Source organism: Chenopodium quinoa, unplaced genomic scaffold, assembly GCF_001683475.1.
Source record: "Chenopodium quinoa cultivar QQ74 unplaced genomic scaffold, ASM168347v1, whole genome shotgun sequence".
Classification (NCBI taxonomy): Eukaryota; Viridiplantae; Streptophyta; class Magnoliopsida; order Caryophyllales; family Amaranthaceae; genus Chenopodium; species Chenopodium quinoa.
Window position 1 is genome coordinate 558,646 of NW_018745461.1, and position 18,384 is coordinate 577,029.

The following is an 18,384-nucleotide window of genomic DNA, read 5'->3' on the forward strand; positions in this document are numbered from 1 at the left end:
TATGTTTTTTTTTTTTTTTTTTTTTTTTTTGGGGGGGGGGGTGTGAGGTTGGGGGGGGGGGAGCATAAAGCATCTTTGAAAGTCTCTTTTCTTGCTGAATGAATTGATTTTGATATTCTTTTCGAACAAATGTATAAGATTTGTGAAGAGTAATGAACTGGAAGCACTGGTTTCTTACTTCATAGAAGCTTTAGCATTTCTGTCAAAACTATAGAATGTGATATCATCAAAAGATTGTCACTTTTGTTTTATTTTTCCTTGATATTCCTGCAGAGAAGCTTCTATACGGTCCATTGCTTTCCTAAAAATTTCATAACAGAATTGAGTTTATGAGCAATATATATATATATATATATATATTTTTACATTTCAAAAGATGAAGCTACTTGCTTCCACAAGGGTAATAATTTGCAGCAATTAATCTGAATATTCTCAAGTGTTTGTTGGTAATACTTTCTTTTTTCCAGGATATATGGCAGGCAGTCTCTGAGCTTCTTGTACATCCACACCCATGGATTTGTAACATATCCAGCCGTCTTGTTGCTTTGTACTTTGAACAAATGGGAAAGAAAGGGGAAAAAATCGGAACAACTTGCCTTACAAGCACGAGTAGGATGTTCCTGATTGCTTCGTCTCTATGCAGTCGATTAAAGGTTCAACTCCCTGATAAAGGTGTAAGAAGAATTGTTAAATGCAATCTTGCATTTGCAATCTGTGGTATACAGTCTCTGTTGCGTCAAACAGAATTTCAGGATCCCTGTATATTTTGGTCCTCCCTCGGTTCACGCGATCAAGGATGTTTTCTTAAAGCTTGTCAGTTGCTTGATACGAAAAGTGGAAGGAGTATCACCGAAGTGCTCACTTGTGGATTTGATGATGATAATTTTGATCAGAAAAACCATAATCTTAGTTATTTGCTCGTGTCTGGTTTACTTAACACAATGGGGAAAACTGCCCTTCAAACTGAGGATACTCAGGTCAGTGAGCTCTTAGGTTGTAAAGCACATATACTGAACCATTTGTTCTTTGCTTGTTCACATTGTGTAATTATGGCTTTTTTGTTCTCAAACCTTTATGTTTATCAACACGTTTTAAGCACTCTTATAATACTTTCTTGAAGTCTATTCTTAATTTTCTTTAAAACTTCTTTAATTTTACTTGAATGCTCATTTTTCTCACTTTACTCGCCTTTTTCATGCTCTTTCAATGGATTATTTTCTTATGTCTCTTTCCCTACATATTATGGTTACCTATGATGATCATGTTAGCCGACCCCAGATCATTTTAGGACTAAGGCTTTGTTGTTGTTTTTGTTGCTTCCTTTGTTGCTAAAGACTTTTTAATTTTATAAATTTCAGACGAAGATGATTCTTGGTAGTCTTAGACTGGTGGCTGAGCAGACCACTCAAGAAGATTGCCTGCAGTATGCCTATTTGTTGTTGTTCCCAATTTACAAACTTTGCGAGGGGTTTTCTGGAAAAGTAGTTTCAGGTAAGGTTTATAATTTCCTCAACCTCCCAAGTATTTCGTATTGTACCTAATGTCTGTCACATTGTTGCACTGAACTATAAGGCTGGCTTTGAAGACATTGAAGTGCATTTTGGTGATTTGAGCTGGTGGCTTGTTTGGTTTTAAGTTTGTAACTATGACAGTATGAAGGAAAAAAATAAAATGAATTAAAAACAGCTTTGGCTAATAAGCAGGTGGCTTAGCTTGCCAGTTACCTATGAGTAGCTTTCAGCAAAGTGGAGTGAAAACAAACTTTGAGAGAGAGTGGGGGGAAGGGAGGGGGGGGGGGGAGATTAGGGAAGGAGAGTTTTATAATAGAGCCACTTTCCCTTTCTGGGGAAATCATTAGCTTTGATTTTTTAATTATGTGAAGCGCAACCAGGGTAGGTTTATATTCTCTATGCTTTTGCGTTTTTTAGTTGAAAACTTATAATGTCTTTTTCATCTGTATGTAGATGATGTAAAGCAACGTGCAGAAAAAGTTCGTCAAAAGATACAGGAAAAACTTGGTACTCAGAACTTTGTACAAGCTTACAACCAGATGAGGCATGATCTTGGAGAAAAAAGGTTCAAGAGGAAGCAAGAGGAGAAGCTCTTGGCTGTCATTAATCCTGTCAGAAATGCCAAGAGGAAAATGGGGGTTTCTGCCAAACATCAAGCCCACAAGAAGAGAAAAATGATGGTTACCAAGATGGGTAGATGGATGCGCTAGGTGCAAATTTTCTTGGTTTGGGTATCAATTTTTATTGTACATATCTCTTACGATAAATGCCCAAATTTGACAGTTCACTCTTGGTAAGTCGGGAAATTACTCAAATGGACAAAGAGTCCTGACCTAGTCTTCTGAAATTTCTCAACTAGCTTTTGTGGTCTGTTATATACTAGGTAGACTGAAGGACTTCGTGATAGGAATTGTAACTGCTTGTATATATAGATTCTGATGCCTTGAATCATGGCGATGCAATGTCCCGTCTCAAGGCAAATTTTGTTAGAAATTATGAGATAAAAATTTTGAATTACTCAATTGATAAAGCTCTTTTGCATTTATCTGCTTTGAAGAACCTATGAACTTCTTTCTAGTATTCTCAATGCACGAGCCTCTTGTTCTTGATTTTTCATTAATTACTAGTTTCTGCACAGCAATAACATCTAAACAAATCGGAGATTATCTTTATACTATAGTAGTGTTTCTGTAATCTTGCTATGGTTATTATACATAGGAAGGAAATAAAATATAAGAAATACAATTTTGCAAGTTCCAACGTTTTCTATTTACAAGAGATATCTTCACATGAGGAGGAAATTTTATGCTTAATTGAATAACTTTGTATGCTTAATTTTCTAACCATTACAGAGATACTGTAATACTAGTCCCAGAATCACTCTACATTTATTGAACAGGTCATTGATCCTCTTGGTAGCTCTTGCAATGCGCGGCCAAGCTGAATCTTATCTGCCAATGGCTCGGTAGTTTTACAAACTACCAACAATTCCTCCAAAACTGAAGCGTTTCTCAGAAAATATTTAACCATTTCCAGTTCCCATTCTGTTTGCAAGTATTCCTCTATTATGATTCTTTTAAGATGAAACCTCAAACAAGAAGGGATTACTTGAGTTTTACTCCATGATTCGATTTCTTCCCTAGTCAGCATCAAATAACGTTCATGTTGTTCGTCGATTTCTGCCATGATCCCCTGAGAATATGAGATTGTTAAGATTCAACATTAACAACAACTAATAAAATAGTATTTTGGCATTCGTAATAGAGAAAAAAAAAAAAATCATACAACCTCGAAAAAACTACAATACTTTATTCCATGAATAAACGCCCTGACAACCAAGCTGCAGATGATTCAAATTACGGAAGATGGGCAGCTTATACTCTAAATTATAAGTATCCAAAGCCTAGAACAAAGAGCAAAGCATCAACATTATCCATTGACAAAAGATATATATTTGAAGCACATATAGAAGGATTGATTAAGGACACAAACCTTTACAAACCCGTACTCCAAACACAAAAACCGAACATTGGACAATGGGCTGACAAGACTCCATATATTCTCAAGTTCGACATCCATATACTCAAAGTAAATGTGAATTCGTGCATCAACAAGAGAATTAAGACCTCCAATGGAATAGAACGACGCAAAATAGTCTATATAATCTAAATACTCCAAATTAGGAACATCAAGTACAAGCTTGCTCCTTAACCAATGATCATTATCATAATAAATATTTATTGCCAATGTACGAAGGGAAGGAATGGAAATAATAATGGGAATGGGAGATTTCAAGGAACCAACTAGAGTCAAGTGTTCAAGGGACGGGCAGCTCGAAACCAACCTATACAGAGAGTCATCAGCCGTGTTTCAAGTTTGGCAAACACACAGATGAGGGAACTTGAAGATCAAGATTGACAACCAAAGATGGTCGAGGGCAACTTATCAGGTTCCTTGACATGAATGTGAATATCAAGCTGCTTGGGTTAAGGGAAAAGATATCCATCCATAGGTTTCATTTCAGGGCAACAACCATCTTTGGAGCAACAGCACTGCCAACAGTTAGGATTACCATTGGCAAAGTGAATTCTATAGGTGGTTATCTGTTCAGACTAACACGCTTGCAGTATGTTACCAACAAACATCTTGAAACTACATACTTCCCTCAACTTCACTAATTTTTATTTAGGAAATTTTGCAAAAAACCACATTTAAAATCTTGTTTTTTAAATTTAACTACCTTTTAAAAAAAAATTTGTTGCAAAAAACCACCAATTTTAAAAATTTTGTTGCAACTTACCACCAATTCAATGTAAAACAATTGATAAATTTGGCTAAAAAAGTAGTAATTTGCAACAAAATTTTTAAAATTGGTGGTCTTGTGCAACATTTTTTTTTAAAAGGTGGTTATTTGCAAAAAAACAAGATTTAAAAGGTGGTTTTTTGCATCCTATTAACAATAACCTTTGATGTTAACAATAAACTTTTTTGATTATTTTATTTTCTGATTTTTTAAAATTTTTTAAAGTGTTAAAACAATTAGAACAGGACACATGTCAAATTAATAACGCCGCAACATCATTGTTGATAAAATAACTTAACTTTCGTTAACGGATATGGTTGTCAAAGGGTATTGTTAATAAAATATGGTGAGCTTAGAAAAATTCATAAATAAAATTAGAACCACAATTTTCAAATTTTTAAAATTGAGAGAGGAGGGATACTCATATTGTAAATATATAGTAGTAATGGCTATTGACAGAGTAGAGGAGGAGAGAGAATATTTTTTAGATGGGACATATGGGTATTTTTTTTTAATTGAAGGGTATAATGGTCAAAGTTTCATGAAGCTATATTGTTTCTCTTTCTGCAAAACCCATTGTTTGGCCATATTTCAGCTTCAAGAGCTTGGTCAAACACTACCTAATTCTCCTGTTTTGAGTTTCTGATTCAGAATCTTTATTATGGTTTTAGAGCCAGGTTTACTTGCAATATTCCCGCGCAAATTCTTGGTTGAATTTTTTATTTAAATCTTGTTTTTCAATCGAATTGATTGGTAAGTCAATCGCTTCTTCTCTCTTATTAGCTTCAATCTGTTACAAATTGTAACAAGTCTCTTTAATTTTCCAGAATCTTTTATCTGCTTTTGATCATAACAAGCAATTTGTTGTTCAAAAATGGCGGGAAATTCAGAAAATTCTGACAATGATTTGGACAAGAACCATTGTCGCTTTAATCTGCCGCATCAGAAGGCAATGGAAATTTACCATAATCTGGACAATGAGGATATACTAATTACCAACGAAAAAGCCTCGTTCAAAGCATTTGATGCAAAAGGTTCAGAATACAATTTCATCGTGAAGATGTGTAAAGGAGGATTTACAAAACATGGAAAGAAAAAGTCGACCGAGGGAAATTGACACTCCACAGCACCAAGAATAGATATGTTGTTAGGCTATGAGCACGTAACAAAAGCGTAAAATAAATCGAGAAATTTTAAAGATGAATGCAAGATAAGCAATATCGAAGAGACACGGGAGCAATGAAAATAATTCCACTATATTAAAATTGAGAGTACAAAATAAAACTAATTGAAGGAGTGTATGGTTACAAGGTTAATCTCAAAAATAAGTGCTCACTAGAGAGTATTTAAAGAATAGTGGATTATATTACAAGGAGGAAGTTTAAGTATAAAGAAACTAATAAGGTGGAAAGACTTTGTAGTAGAAGACTTTTTTTAAATATGACTTTTTCTTGTGTTGATCATGTAAATGATGGCCATAGCAAATTCTGAATATTACTCTTTAATGGGCTTGTAAGAATTTGGGCCAATTTTAACACATGTATATATTTAGTTGGGGTTTGGCAAAAGATAATCCCAAAAGGGAGTATGAATGGGGTTTTAGGGTTTGTTTATATTTAATGAACCGAGCTGAATTGAACTGAACCAATTGAAGCTGAATTGAACTGATTGCAGTTGAATTGAACTGAACTGATCGGAGCTGAACTGAACTAAACTAAATAGAGCTGAAATTATTTTTTATGAGAAAATGAGATTTGGAGTTGAACTGAATAGTGCTGAAATGAATATTTTATGAGAGAAGGAAGTTAGGAGCTGAGCTAAAGTGAACTGAACTGATTGGAGCTGAACTGAATTGAGCTGAACTGAACTGAACTAAAATTAAGCTTAAGTGTTATTGAAAAAAAAAATGATTCTTGTACCATCCCAAATCAGTCAGAAGACATAAAATTTCTGTTAATAAAAACCTTTGAATGTACAATCCCTAAAGGGTTATTCGAAGAAACAGTTAAATTAATTTTTTGCCCTTAAAGAAAAACCTGATTAGATGCTTGAGTTTCGATTGAGTTCATATCATAATGGCGGAAGTTGAGTTTGAGGAGTTTGGTGGAGGTGGAACCGTGGAAGGGGAAGGGAGGAGAGAAAAACTGATGGACGAGGAAAAAAGGAAAAGGAAGGTGGGTCGCTGGGGATGGGGGAACCTAGGTGGCGACTCACATGGGTGAGGGGGGTTGTTGCTAGTGGAGAGGAAAAAGGAGGGGTTAGTTGCTAGATGGTGGTGGGGTGGTGGTTTTTGTTTTAATTTTTAAATTATAAATTAAATTACTTCCCATCTTTTTACAAAGGGAAAATTGCAAAAAAATAATACAACATTTGACCTGTTCTTTTTAAATAACATAACTTGTGGATTATACATGAATGTTACGACCTTTTAGGGTATCAATTTTAAACATGCAAAATTCGGATGCAACATGTTTAACAAGTTAACTATGCCATGTGTTGCTATATGATTGACTTAATTTTTTTTCCCTTTTCTCTCTCCTTCCCCCAAACACCAACGGTGCTCCACCAATCCCTGCCACCACTGCACCACTCCGATTCCATCCACACTATCAGAACCACTCCCTACCCCACACCCCACAACCCCACCAAGGTACCAACCAGTCCCTATTCCATCCCACCCTTCTGCAGCCCTGATTCCATCCCTTCCCGACCACCGCAACCAACACCCACCACCAAAAACTCCCACAAACCCTGCCAACGAGCCGAAACCCCCCACGTGATGATCCAATGGAGATGAATGGTGGCCTGGTTGCGCAATTGCTGCTGTAAATTGATGCTAAGGTGCGGCGATAAATTGTTGATGTAATAAAAGGACGGAAGGAGTATTATCTTTTGTAATTTTTCCTTTAACAAATACTAATGTCTAATACTTTAAATTAAAGTCACAACTTGTTATCTTGAAAAAGGTCATACCTTAAAAATTCAACCACTTCAAGAAGCATAGGCGCATCGCAGTATCGCACATTAGCTTAGATAAAAAAAAAAAAAAAAAAAAAAAAAAAAAAAAAAAAAAAAAAAAAAAAAAAAAAAACCTTTAATCATAATTTGTGGTAAATTGCATAAAGAATTGAACACCCCTCCCAAAATATCAAAAGCCTCTTGGCTCTCGCAGATCTCTATCATCTCTCCCAATCGACTGTATTTCTGGTATTTTTCTTTTTAATTTTTTCTCTCCTCTCAATCTTTCAATTGTTCATCTTTCAACTTTACCAATTTCCCAATTTTGTTTTTATTTACACATTAAGCTAAAAATCGGGCTAATTGAATACCTTTTTATGCTTGATTTTCTGCATTTTATCTTCAGTTGAGGCTAATTTGACTTGTTGATTTTTTTTCTTTATAATTGGTATTCGGCAATTTGAGTTACTTGCTTGCAATTTCAATTTATGTAATTTTTGGAATTCTTGGTAACTAGGGTTTTGATTCTATAATTGGGGCTATTGAATTTTTTTTTTTTAATTTTCTGGGAATTGTAGGTAATTAGGGTTTGATGGCTGACCGGAATGCGGTGGCTATTCGGCCAATTTGGGCGAGACAAGCTGAGGAAGCAAAGCTGAAGAGCGAAGCCGAGAAAACTGCGGCTGCCAAGGCGGCTTTTGAGGCTACTTTCAAGGATGTGGACAAGAGCAAACCTAAGGCTCTTGATTTATCTTCGGACAGTGAAGACGAGGCAGAAGATCTCGTAAACAAGCCAATTGGGCCAGTTGATCCTTCCAAGTGTACTGCAGCTGGGGCTGGAGTTTCTGGTGGATCGGCAGGCTCACCGTGTACGTTTAATTTGATTACCAAGGATTCAGATGGGAGAAAGATTCCTAAAGGGGATGCTCAGGTGAAGGTTAAGGTTACCCCGGGAGTAGGGGTCGGAGGTTCAGACATTGATGGGATTGTGAAGGATCTGGGTGATGGGACGTATACGGTTACCTATGCTGTCCCTAAGAGAGGAAATTATATGGTCCATGTAGAATGCAATGGGAGGCCTATCATGGGCAGCCCGTTTCCTGTATTTTTCAGTGCAGGTAGTTTCTTTTTCACCTTTCTGCTTTTATTCTATTGAACTCGGAGATTCTAATTGATGATAATGTGAGATTCAGCGATCAAAATGGAGTGCAATCTCTTCACTTGAAGAATAGGAAACTGGAACAATGTCCCTCTGAAATTTAAGTAATAAATATAGTGCATTGAAATGTGTATGCTTAGTAATCAACTACGCTCTTTGTTGATCTTTACTCTTTGTTAGCTGACTCCACTTATGAGATTAAGGCTTTGATTGATTGATTGACTTGTAATTGTGTACACTTGGAAAACTTTAATTTCGAGTTGGGGGAGGGGGGGGGATGTCTTACTGAAATTTAATGAACTTAGTGCATTGTATCAAATACTTAATTAACTAAAATCTTTGTTGATATCATTGCGCATATCTGAAGATCTATAATTTCGGTTGGGTGGGAAGATCAAAGAGGGACAAAGGGAGGTGTCTGATTACAGCCCATTAGCATGACTGTTTTCTTGCCATTGACTTTGCTGATTTTTTGTTGGCTAAATGTGAGCTTTCTCTTAGGGGACAGCTGAAATTGATCTGCCAATTGTGTAGAATTACTTGTTGCTTGTCAACTGTTGCATGTGCATATTATTTTGTTTTATTCATAATTGGGCTCGTGTTATTATGATATTAATGTTATTGTGTTACAAGCTGATTTTTTTAAACGCACTGGTTAGGTCACTTGGGCGTCTATATTTACTCCTTTTTTTGGACTGGATATGAGCTATTTGCTGTTTGCTGTACTCCATATATGTCTTTGCTGAATGCTGTGTGTCATACATTTTACAGGAAGTTCGAATGGAGGACTGCTTGGTGTGGCTCCAACAGTGTCATATCCAAACCTTGTTAATGCTAATATGCCAAACATGCCAAACTATGCTGGTTCTGTTTCAGGGGCATTTCCTGGTCTGGTTGGGATGATTCCTGGACTTGTTCCTGGCCCTTCTGGTGGGGTGATTTTGCCTGGTATTGGAGCTTCCTTGGGGGAAGTATGTAGGGAATTTCTTAATGGTCGGTGCTTCAAAACAGATTGCAAGTTTACCCACCCCACACACAACTTGCTCATGAGTGCAATAGCTGCAACCTCTACCATGGGAACCATGAGCCAAGTGCCAATGGCACCTTCTGCTGCTGCAATGGCTGCGGCACAAGCAATCATGGCTGCTCAGGCTCTTCAAGCCCATACTGCTCAGCTACAGGCTCAATCTAAGCTGTCTAAAGATTCTTCCAGTACTGCACTCTACCCCTTTTCCCCTAACCCCCCTCCCTATTGTGTTTCTTTGAATGTTGCTATCATCATTGTCATGACTGTTAATATATTCACTATGTGTTTCTATCATTGCTACTAACATCTCCCCCCCCCCCCCCCACCCACCCACCCAAAAAAAAAAAAAAAAAAAACCTCTTTTAAAGAAGTTTCCTTTTTAAAGGGATGATGGTTTAGAGCGAATATCTGAGAAATATAGATGTTACTTTTGTGCCCTAGTAGGTCAGAAAACCTTTATATTTCTATCTCATGATATTCTTTAGGCTTGAGTGTATACTAACAGTATATTAATCCCAAGAATTTATTTTGAAACAACATTCAGAAGCTAGTGAATAGAACTTGGCGATTTGCTCAAAATAAGTGTGCTAAATAGTAATATTTTTTGCCAACATAAAGTAGTTTATATTTTCAACGTCAGAAATGAACTGTCAATGCTAATACTTAATGAGTATATTATCATCTATTTTCACATTTAATATCTTTTCTCCTCTCCTTCAGTCCATCCACACCCCCCAAAAGTAAAAATTTACATACAATCAGATATTTCTATGGGGATCCTTCTGATGTTACTAGCAACTATGTGCAGGTGCATCTGAGGCAGATAATAAAGCTGACGTGTTGAAGAAAACCGTCCAAATTAGCAACCTCAATCCTCTTCTCACAGCAGAACACCTGAAACAACTTTTTGCCTTTTGTGGTACTGTGGTGGATTGCACGATCACTGACTCAAAGCACTTTGCTTACATAGAGTATGCAAAACCTGAAGAGGCAACGGCTGCGCTTGCTCTCAATAACATGGATGTTTGTGGCCGCCCCTTGAATGTTGAGATGGCAAAATCACTTCCTCAGAAACCTGCTGGTTCTTCAGCTTCATCCTTGCCAATTATGATGCAGCAAGCAGTAGCCATGCAGCAGATGCAGTTTCAGCAAGCATTGCTGATGCAGCAGACAATGACTGCACAGCAAGCAGCCAACCGTGCTGCTACAGTGAAGTCTGCTACAGATTTAGCATCAGCTAGAGCTGCAGAAATATCAAAGAAACTGAGGGCTGATGGTTTTGTAATTGATGAAAAAGAGCCAGCGAAAAAATCTAGGTATGACTTGGGAGTTAGTCGTGCGGTTTTGTTTATTTTTCCTGCTGCTTGTTGTCTTATCTGATATGATTAGATTTCATCTAAAAAACTGTAGAATTTGACAACCTGGGGGATTGTTGACGGTGCAGTTTCTTAGGGATATTTCTTTTTTGACTTGTGCCGAAATTTGTGGGAATGGTTGTGATTTGGTTGATTGTTTGCATGTGTTATTATTGTCGTGAATCTTGTGCTCATATCTGTATACTGTTGGGATTGTTCTTGCTCTAGCTGTGCGTCATGTAACATCTATATTTTGGGCTGTCTTAAAGTTAATTGATAAATGAAAGGATATTTCTCTTGCCATATACTTAGTGAACATGACAGAAGTTAACATTGGCCTGTTTGATACTACAGTTTTTTCTTTTGTTGCTTATTATGATTTTTTCTATTGCAGATCTCCATCACCTTCTATTGCAAGGTCTAAGTCCAAGTCAAGGTCGCGATCACCTATAAGTTATGGTAAAAGACGTAGATCTCGATCTTTCTCACCTGCACGCCATTTTCGTAGTCGGAGATCAAAGTCTCCTCGAAGGTCTCGTCATAGATCTCGTTCTTTTTCTCCTCAGAAAAGACATTCTCGAAATCATAGATCCAGGTCTCCAGTAAGGTATCGCCACTATACAGGCTATGAATATGATAGGCGGTCATATAGAGATGTTAGTGATAGATCTGGAAGGAGAGATTCGAAAGGATCACGTGATTATCATGTGTCTGATTTCAAAAGGAATAAGAGTAGGAGTCCTAGTCCTCGTGGGAGGAGATCGTATCGAGACCGTTCAGATTCACCAAAACCTCGACATCGTAGGAATTCTGGTCACCGCTCCAAATCACCTGGACTTCACCAAGGAGGTAGATCTTCCCCTGTGAATGATGCAGACAAGAAGTTGAAACATCGTCGGCGATCTAGGTCTAAATCTGTAGAGGATAGACACAAATCGAGTAAGAGAATTGATGAAGGCAAGGAGAAGGCAAAGTATCGTGGTAGGAGGCGTTCTAGGTCTGCATCATCTGAAAATAAGCATGATAAGAGTGGCAAGTTGTCCCCCCAAAGTTCAGATGAGAACTTAACAACTCAAAGAAAGCGCTCAAAGTCAAGATCAAGATCGAGATCAAGATCAAGATCAAGATCAATGGACACTAAGGATCATTCGAAGGTGAAAGAAGGTGAGCCTGTTGATGAAAAAGAAGAATCAAAATGTGGGGAAGGAATTAGATCCACTTCAAATGTCAAAGAAGTTTACAAGAAGACATCCTCTCAATTAGTGGATGAGGATAAATCTAAGATTTCCAGGCACTCAACATCCAAATCTATTAGAGATGATGTTGAGCATAAGGGAATAAAGGATGAAGGCAGGAAAGAAAAACGTAAGCATCGTGATAGGAGGCGTTCCAGATCATTATCTGCAGAACACGAATCCCACACAGGCAGCAAGTCCTCTCGGCATAGAGAGGACAAATTGAAGGATAAGCATAGAAGACGGTCAAGATCAAAGTCTCCTGAAGGCAAAGAGAAAAGGAGAAATAGCGGAAGCATTAATGATAAACTAGACCGCAATAGCAAAAAGTATGTAAAATACGAAGACGAAAAGAGTTCCAGGAATTCAACTGACCCCAGGGATGGAACTTCCTTAAGCAACTGTTCTGGAAAGAACCCCTCTATCATTGAGAGTGAAAGATCTGAATGTGATAAAAGCAAGTCAATTAAAGCTACAATTTATGAAAGCGAATCTGATCGCTCTGATGTTGCGGAAAACTCTAAGAGTCGGTCTAATTGTGATCTAGAAACCTTTGCTGAAAATAACAACATTGGCGTTGATCCTGATTACTCTTTTGAGCGAGAAGGTGAAATTTAGTTTGTATATTTTTCCTTTTTTCATTCCTCTGCATGTCTACATCTCTGTTTTTATGCTCTATGTCTGAAGTTCTAATAAATTCACGCTTTTTGCTAAAAATATTAAAATTTATGTATTCACAGGTGGTGATAATTGAGATGCTAGTCAATAATCAGCTCATTCAGATTCTTTAACTCATAGCCGAGTTGAGGTTAATGTTGATGATAAGCATTACGGACAGTACAATTTCAGATTTACCGCCTTGGAGAGATATTCATGTGGGATTGCTCAACAAGCTACAAGCTGTATCTATATTAGGAAAATGGTTCTGAAGCTTGAGGATCACATCTTTCTTCAATGTTCTTCACAAGGCAGTGACAGTTTGACCTCAGGCAAAAGCTAGTGAAGGATCAATTTGTTTGAATTCTGAACTTGCGGATGAGCAGTGGCTTGCTTATAATTTGTTTCAGTGCTCAGAGGTTTCTGATGATATTGTTCTTTACACAAATTGGCCTTGCTGCCTCTTTTTTTGCAGGTATGATGGAGGTGAAAGAGGGCAATGGTTTCTTTGTTGGTGACTTGTGAAGCCTTTTTATCTTCCTTTATGCAATGTCAACGTCCAGTGTTAGTAGCAAGGTTCTTTGATATAAAATGTATGTTAACTTTCTCTTGCTAAAGCAGAAACGAATTTCTTGAAGTATTAATTGAGGACAAATATGCCTTTTTTCTGAGTTTATCCTAAAATAATCTGAAATGTTTTGTTGTTCATGTCTTTGGTAAGATTTTGCATGATAGAGAAATGCTGGGGTTCTCTGGTGGACTATTATGTTTCAATTTAATTCTGTCAAGGGAGGGAGAGAAAGTGTGATATAGACTGCTATCTGGATGGCAGCTTTTAGAATTCTTTCCATTGTGCATTTTCTGGTCAAAATGTTAAATAGTCTGTTTTGGGTTTTGTTTAGTTTGTTTTTATTTTTCGGTTTTTTTTTATTTTTTTTAATTTTAACTTATGTGTCAATGATGGGTGGTCATTGAACCTCTCCTTGTAGTTGTCACTGATCTTAGGCCTTTTCTCTCTGTTTTTTATTTTTTTTTATTTTTCTTTTCCCTTTTCTCCCGGGTGCTGGGTCTGTTACTTTTGATGCACAGGTGCTGACTTCACAATGGAGGCTTTTGTTAGAACTTTTCCAAGTGAAATTGGAAGGACATGTTCTGTGAATTTTAACTGAGGTATGCCATCAAAGGAGAGTTTTTTTGTATTAAGGGGTTGACAGGTGTTTTCGAAGATTGTTTATGTATAGATTTTTGCTTTATATATGAAGGTTTATAGCCGTATAATTATGCTTTTGAGTTCACTAGTGCTTGGCTTATGCCAATATCTTTTGCCTTACTTCTTTTTCTTTTTTTTTTTTCTTTTCTATTTTTCTTTTCTATGAAAAAAAATATTTCCCCTTTGGTCTTTCTTTCTTTTCTTTTTCCCCCCTTGCTCTCCATTTTCCAGAAACTTCTTCCATTAGCTAAGCTACTAAGTTCAAGCAGAAGTAGATGTGCTGAGTGAAAGCATGAAAAAAGGAATTTGTCAAGCAAAGCAAACTGGCCTGGCTGGTAGACTGTATGTTTCATTGTTAACACTAGTTAACTTCAGGTAATTTTCTGCCGAGCCTCTGAATTGATCTGGCAGGTGTAGTCGGGTCTTTTTGTTCATATTGGCTAGTCTTATGTCCAATATGTTTATGTTTGTGGAAGTTTTCATTGGAACTTTAGTGCGGCTTATTCAAGTTTCTCTTTTTGTCAATTGACAATTAGGGTGTCAAACGCTCTCTTGTATGAAATGGTGTACAGGGATTAATTATAACTGATGTGATTATTTCCTGGTTTGTTAAAGGTGTTAAAGTATGCAGATATGAGTATGCAAGATGATACATCTGATAAACTTATAACACAAGTAGCTTGTAAATTTCCTGGTAATTAGTAGGAAATTGCCGCCCTAACCTGCCTTTTGATCTTTGTTAAGGTTCATGGAAATTCGCTTCAATTGGTAATCCTGTCTGAAGCATGTTCAAGTGCGGTTATTTTTGCTGCTTCATTCTCTTAGTCTTTTATGCATCTGTTATGTTACCATCTTCATTTTCTTGGTATTTTTTCCCACCTCTTTATTTGTCGAGATCCCTCTGCCCTAATTTCCCCCTCTTCTCCCGTTTCTTGTGTTTTCTGTCATTTATATTAGGTTGAGCAGTGTGATTGGACGCTGAAGCATGTGGCCCCGTATTATCATATTTTCGACACTTTTTTTTCTCTTTTGTTTTGGGGGAGGGGGATGTTTACATACCTGAATCTTTGCTAGTTATTTTTATATATTAATCATGTTTTTATTTTTTAAAAAAAGAGCATAATTTTTTTGCATTATTTCCTACACAAGTGTGATTGAACAAAAAGATTATTGCGGATTTACTTTCTGATACTTGCTGCTATTGAGCGAGTACAATCATTACAATTTACAACTCAAGACTCGTTGGTTCCAATTCTAAGTTCACTTGTCAATTGTCATAACAGTTTAGTACTCTTACGAGTCTCGCCTCGCCTCTTAATTTCTTAAACACGGACACTACTTATTTTAGGACAACTTTAAGTACTTTATGATCAATCTACCACGAGGTGCACAATAGTACGATACTTATGGTACATGAGTGTGAGGGCGTTCTAGAGGTATATGAGCTTTGTGCCCTTCTATGGGGATCTGATGTTGATCTTTGCTGCCTTGTTAATAATTTAATATGTGGAATTAGTGGCTATTGCATCCGAAATACAGAGTAATTCCATTGGATGATTTTAATAAACATGAATCATGTCATACGATAATAATGTAATTAGCATTAGCATTAGAAGAATATAACCACTAATCAAAAAGTACAAAACATGAGTTAAAACGCTATGCTAGTACTCATATAATGGTTACACCACATGGTAAAGCATTTCTCTGGCAATCCAATTAAAAAAAAAAAAAACTTAAAAAGATGGAGGATTTGGAAATTTAATTAAATAACAAAAAACAAAAATTGAAATTATTTTATTGGTTAATGGGTTGTTGGTTGCAACGATTGTGTAAGATATTTTTCGTATGTTATTAGTTGCAAATTAACTTGGTTTAGAAGTCAAAGTTAAGATAGAAGTTTACTATCTAAAGAGTTTCCTAATAATATTAGGCGTGTGAGACACTGACACCATGTTTAAGTTTAAGACAAGGATTAGTTCTTGTTTATTTATATGTGTTTTGTTAATTAATTTCAAATTTCCATATTCTATAACCAAAAAGCGTACATTAATTCAACTATAATTTTTCTCATCATACACAATAATCGCTGTAAATTTTCTTTTGAATCAAATCCTATGTTTGATCTTAAAGCAATGTTGAGGTAATTCTTCGACTTTTGTTTAATTTGTTCTTTAACAAGATAGATATAATTTTAGTTTAATTTTTATTCAAAGTGTCATGATTTCTTGCTTCAGGTGTCGAAAACGGCCTAAAAGGGATGAAAATAATGCAGTTAAAGATAGGATCAGTAATTTACCTGATCATGTTTTATTAGACAACATACTTTCATACCTTCCAACAAAGGATGTCGTTGCAACTAGTCTTTTGTCGAGGCGATGGAGGCGGCTTTTCACCGGAGTAACACGTCTCGACTGTGACGACTCCCCTATATCACATTGTGCGGAACATCCACACTTGACCGAGCTTTTCCCTACTTTCAAGATGTTTGTTGATAACATGTTGCAAGCATGTCAGTCGACAATTACTACCACATTTAGGCTTCACTTGGCGAACACTAATCTCGATTGTAATGTAGGGACTGTAGGCTATTGTTATGATACTTGTTACCCCGAATTGTAACCTCGACATGTTAATGAGTGGTTAACATATCCCTTAAGCCGAAGGGGTTAAGAAGCTCGATATTCATATTCGTGTAAGGGAGCCTGATAAGCTGCCCTCGGCTATCTTTAATTGTCGAACACTAGAGGTGTTGAAGCTTGACGTGAATCTTGATCTTGAAGTGCCCTCGACTTTGTGTTTGCCTAACTTGAAAGAGTTGCATATCTCTGTAGTTTGCTTCCCGATTGATGACTCTTTGACAAGGCTCGTTTCGAGTTGTCCGTCTCTTGAGTACATGACTCTATGTGGTTCCTTGAGTCCTGTGATTCCCATCAGTATTTCTTCACATTCTCTTCGTACATTGAAATTGAATACGTTTTTCTGTAGTAGTATCTTAGGGAGCAAGCTTGTACTTGATGTTCCGAATTTAGAGTACTTATGGTATGTGGATGATTGTGCGCCGTGTTCTGAAATTCAAAAATTACAATAGATTGCAAGACCCCCTTGTAGAACAGTGCAAAGGACATCGATGTAAAAGACAAGAGAATTCATCAATGTCGGATCTCATTCACGATCGTAGTTTTGTCAAATTAGAATTTTATTTGATTTGATCTGCTTTGTATTTGTTGGCTTTGATATCTTTTGTAAATGTCATATGAATCTTTTATCAATGAATTGATCTTATTTCAAAAAAGAAAAACAAAAAAAAAAAAAAAAAAAAAATTTGAGGTAAGTTCAGAAACATGGATATTTGATGACAAGAAGATTATTACTCGTGTTACTTTCAATTCAAAAACTGTCAAGTGTAAGCTTTTCTAGTTGGATGCCCAAGTATTCTCAGGTTTATATAATGCCGTTTGAAATCATATATGACCATTATATGTTGTCATAACTGTAATACCCCGTATTTTTATGTATTTTTATGAAGTATTTAAGTATTAATAAAATGTATTGTCAAGGGCTTAATTAAATATTTTAAAGGGTTAAAGTATTTTAAATATAAAGTTTTATAAAAGTAAAATAAGTTTTGGGCCAAACGTTTATAAATTATTGGGCAATGTAAATTATTCCTACATACTCTTATTAGGATAACCCATTCCAAAACCCATAATTTAAGCCCTATCCCATAACTCAAGCCCACATTTTTATAAGCCCAAACTTAACCCTACACTTTTTACTCTATAAATACCCCATGAATTCCCAAAAATTTCCCACACAAAAAGATTAGTCTTATTTTCTCACTCTTTTGTTTTATTAATTTGTGTAATTATAATTATTGATTTATGGGTTTTGATTTTATTGTTTGAAATTAATTTAACTAGTATCAAATTGTATTTTGATGATTGAACTTTATAATTTTCAGATTTTGTAAATTTTATAACCTAGGGTTTTTAATTATTGAAAATCATGATTTTAGGTTTTTATGAATAATTGATTTAGGGCTTTTATAGTAATGATGTTTTGAAATTTTGGTGATTATAACTACTTATTAGTTTAACTTAATTCCAGATTTATTTTGAACACGCAAATTCATGTTTTAATAATTAGATTTCCGTTCGTTAATATTAATCTCGTTTTAATCCCGATCAGGTTCTAAACTCCTCCGATATTGATAAAAAAAAAAGTAGTGTTTTTCGAGTGGAAACAATGTTTTAAGAGAGATTCACTACCTTTGGTAGTGAGCACTACCCTCTCGTGACCAAATTCAGCCTCTAAATACGATTTTCGAGCAGTTTTTGATTTTTAACGAAGTTTTTTTATGCTTTAAATTTTATCTTTGAGTTTAAAAGGGGTAAGAGATAATTTAATGTTTCTATGGATAATTTAAGTATAAAGATGTATTTTGATGAAGTTTTAAAGGATTTTTG

General features: G+C 36.0%; 3 protein-coding genes and 1 pseudogene across 3 annotated transcripts in view; 3 read left to right on the top strand and 1 right to left on the bottom strand.

Annotated features, from left to right (window-relative positions):
- LOC110714730 (small subunit processome component 20 homolog) overlaps positions 1-2,631 on the top strand; it is a 29,764-nt gene extending 27,133 nt beyond the window's left edge. The window contains exons 29-31 of the mRNA XM_021893268.1: positions 468-977; positions 1,359-1,491; positions 1,965-2,631. Of these exons, the coding sequence (XP_021748960.1) occupies positions 468-977; positions 1,359-1,491; positions 1,965-2,221 (900 nt within the window). The 3' untranslated portion in view covers positions 2,222-2,631. The remainder of the gene's footprint in view (positions 1-467; positions 978-1,358; positions 1,492-1,964) is intronic.
- Positions 2,632-2,888: 257 nt separating this feature from the next.
- Positions 2,889-4,891, bottom strand: LOC110714811 (annotated as a pseudogene).
- Positions 4,892-7,300: 2,409 nt separating this feature from the next.
- LOC110714763 (serine/arginine repetitive matrix protein 2-like) lies at positions 7,301-13,381 on the top strand. Its single transcript, XM_021893309.1, has 6 exons — positions 7,301-7,521; positions 7,851-8,390; positions 9,203-9,643; positions 10,267-10,774; positions 11,208-12,655; positions 12,789-13,381. Exons 2-6 carry the CDS (start codon positions 7,865-7,867, stop codon positions 12,800-12,802), a joined length of 2,937 nt encoding a protein of 978 aa, XP_021749001.1. The 5' UTR covers positions 7,301-7,521; positions 7,851-7,864; the 3' UTR covers positions 12,803-13,381.
- LOC110714812 (F-box/FBD/LRR-repeat protein At4g26340-like) lies at positions 13,170-17,122 on the top strand. Its single transcript, XM_021893362.1, has 5 exons — positions 13,170-13,298; positions 13,795-13,875; positions 14,147-14,290; positions 16,153-16,533; positions 16,577-17,122. Exons 3-5 carry the CDS (start codon positions 14,208-14,210, stop codon positions 17,004-17,006), a joined length of 894 nt encoding a protein of 297 aa, XP_021749054.1. The 5' UTR covers positions 13,170-13,298; positions 13,795-13,875; positions 14,147-14,207; the 3' UTR covers positions 17,007-17,122.
- The last annotated feature ends 1,262 nt before the right edge of the window (positions 17,123-18,384 follow it).

Coding starts and splice junctions, on each gene's coding strand:
- LOC110714763 (XM_021893309.1), top strand. CDS start 7,865: ATGGCTGACCGGAATGCGGTGGCTATTCGGCCAATTTGGGCGAGACAA. Junction 9,644..10,266: donor GCTGTCTAAAGATTCTTCCA/GTACTGCACTCT, acceptor AACTATGTGCAG/GTGCATCTGAGGCAGATAAT. Junction 10,775..11,207: donor GAGCCAGCGAAAAAATCTAG/GTATGACTTGGG, acceptor TTTCTATTGCAG/ATCTCCATCACCTTCTATTG.
- LOC110714812 (XM_021893362.1), top strand. CDS start 14,208: ATGAAAAAAGGAATTTGTCAAGCAAAGCAAACTGGCCTGGCTGGTAGA. Junction 14,291..16,152: donor TTAACACTAGTTAACTTCAG/GTAATTTTCTGC, acceptor TTCTTGCTTCAG/GTGTCGAAAACGGCCTAAAA. Junction 16,534..16,576: donor GATACTTGTTACCCCGAATT/GTAACCTCGACA, acceptor TATCCCTTAAGC/CGAAGGGGTTAAGAAGCTCG.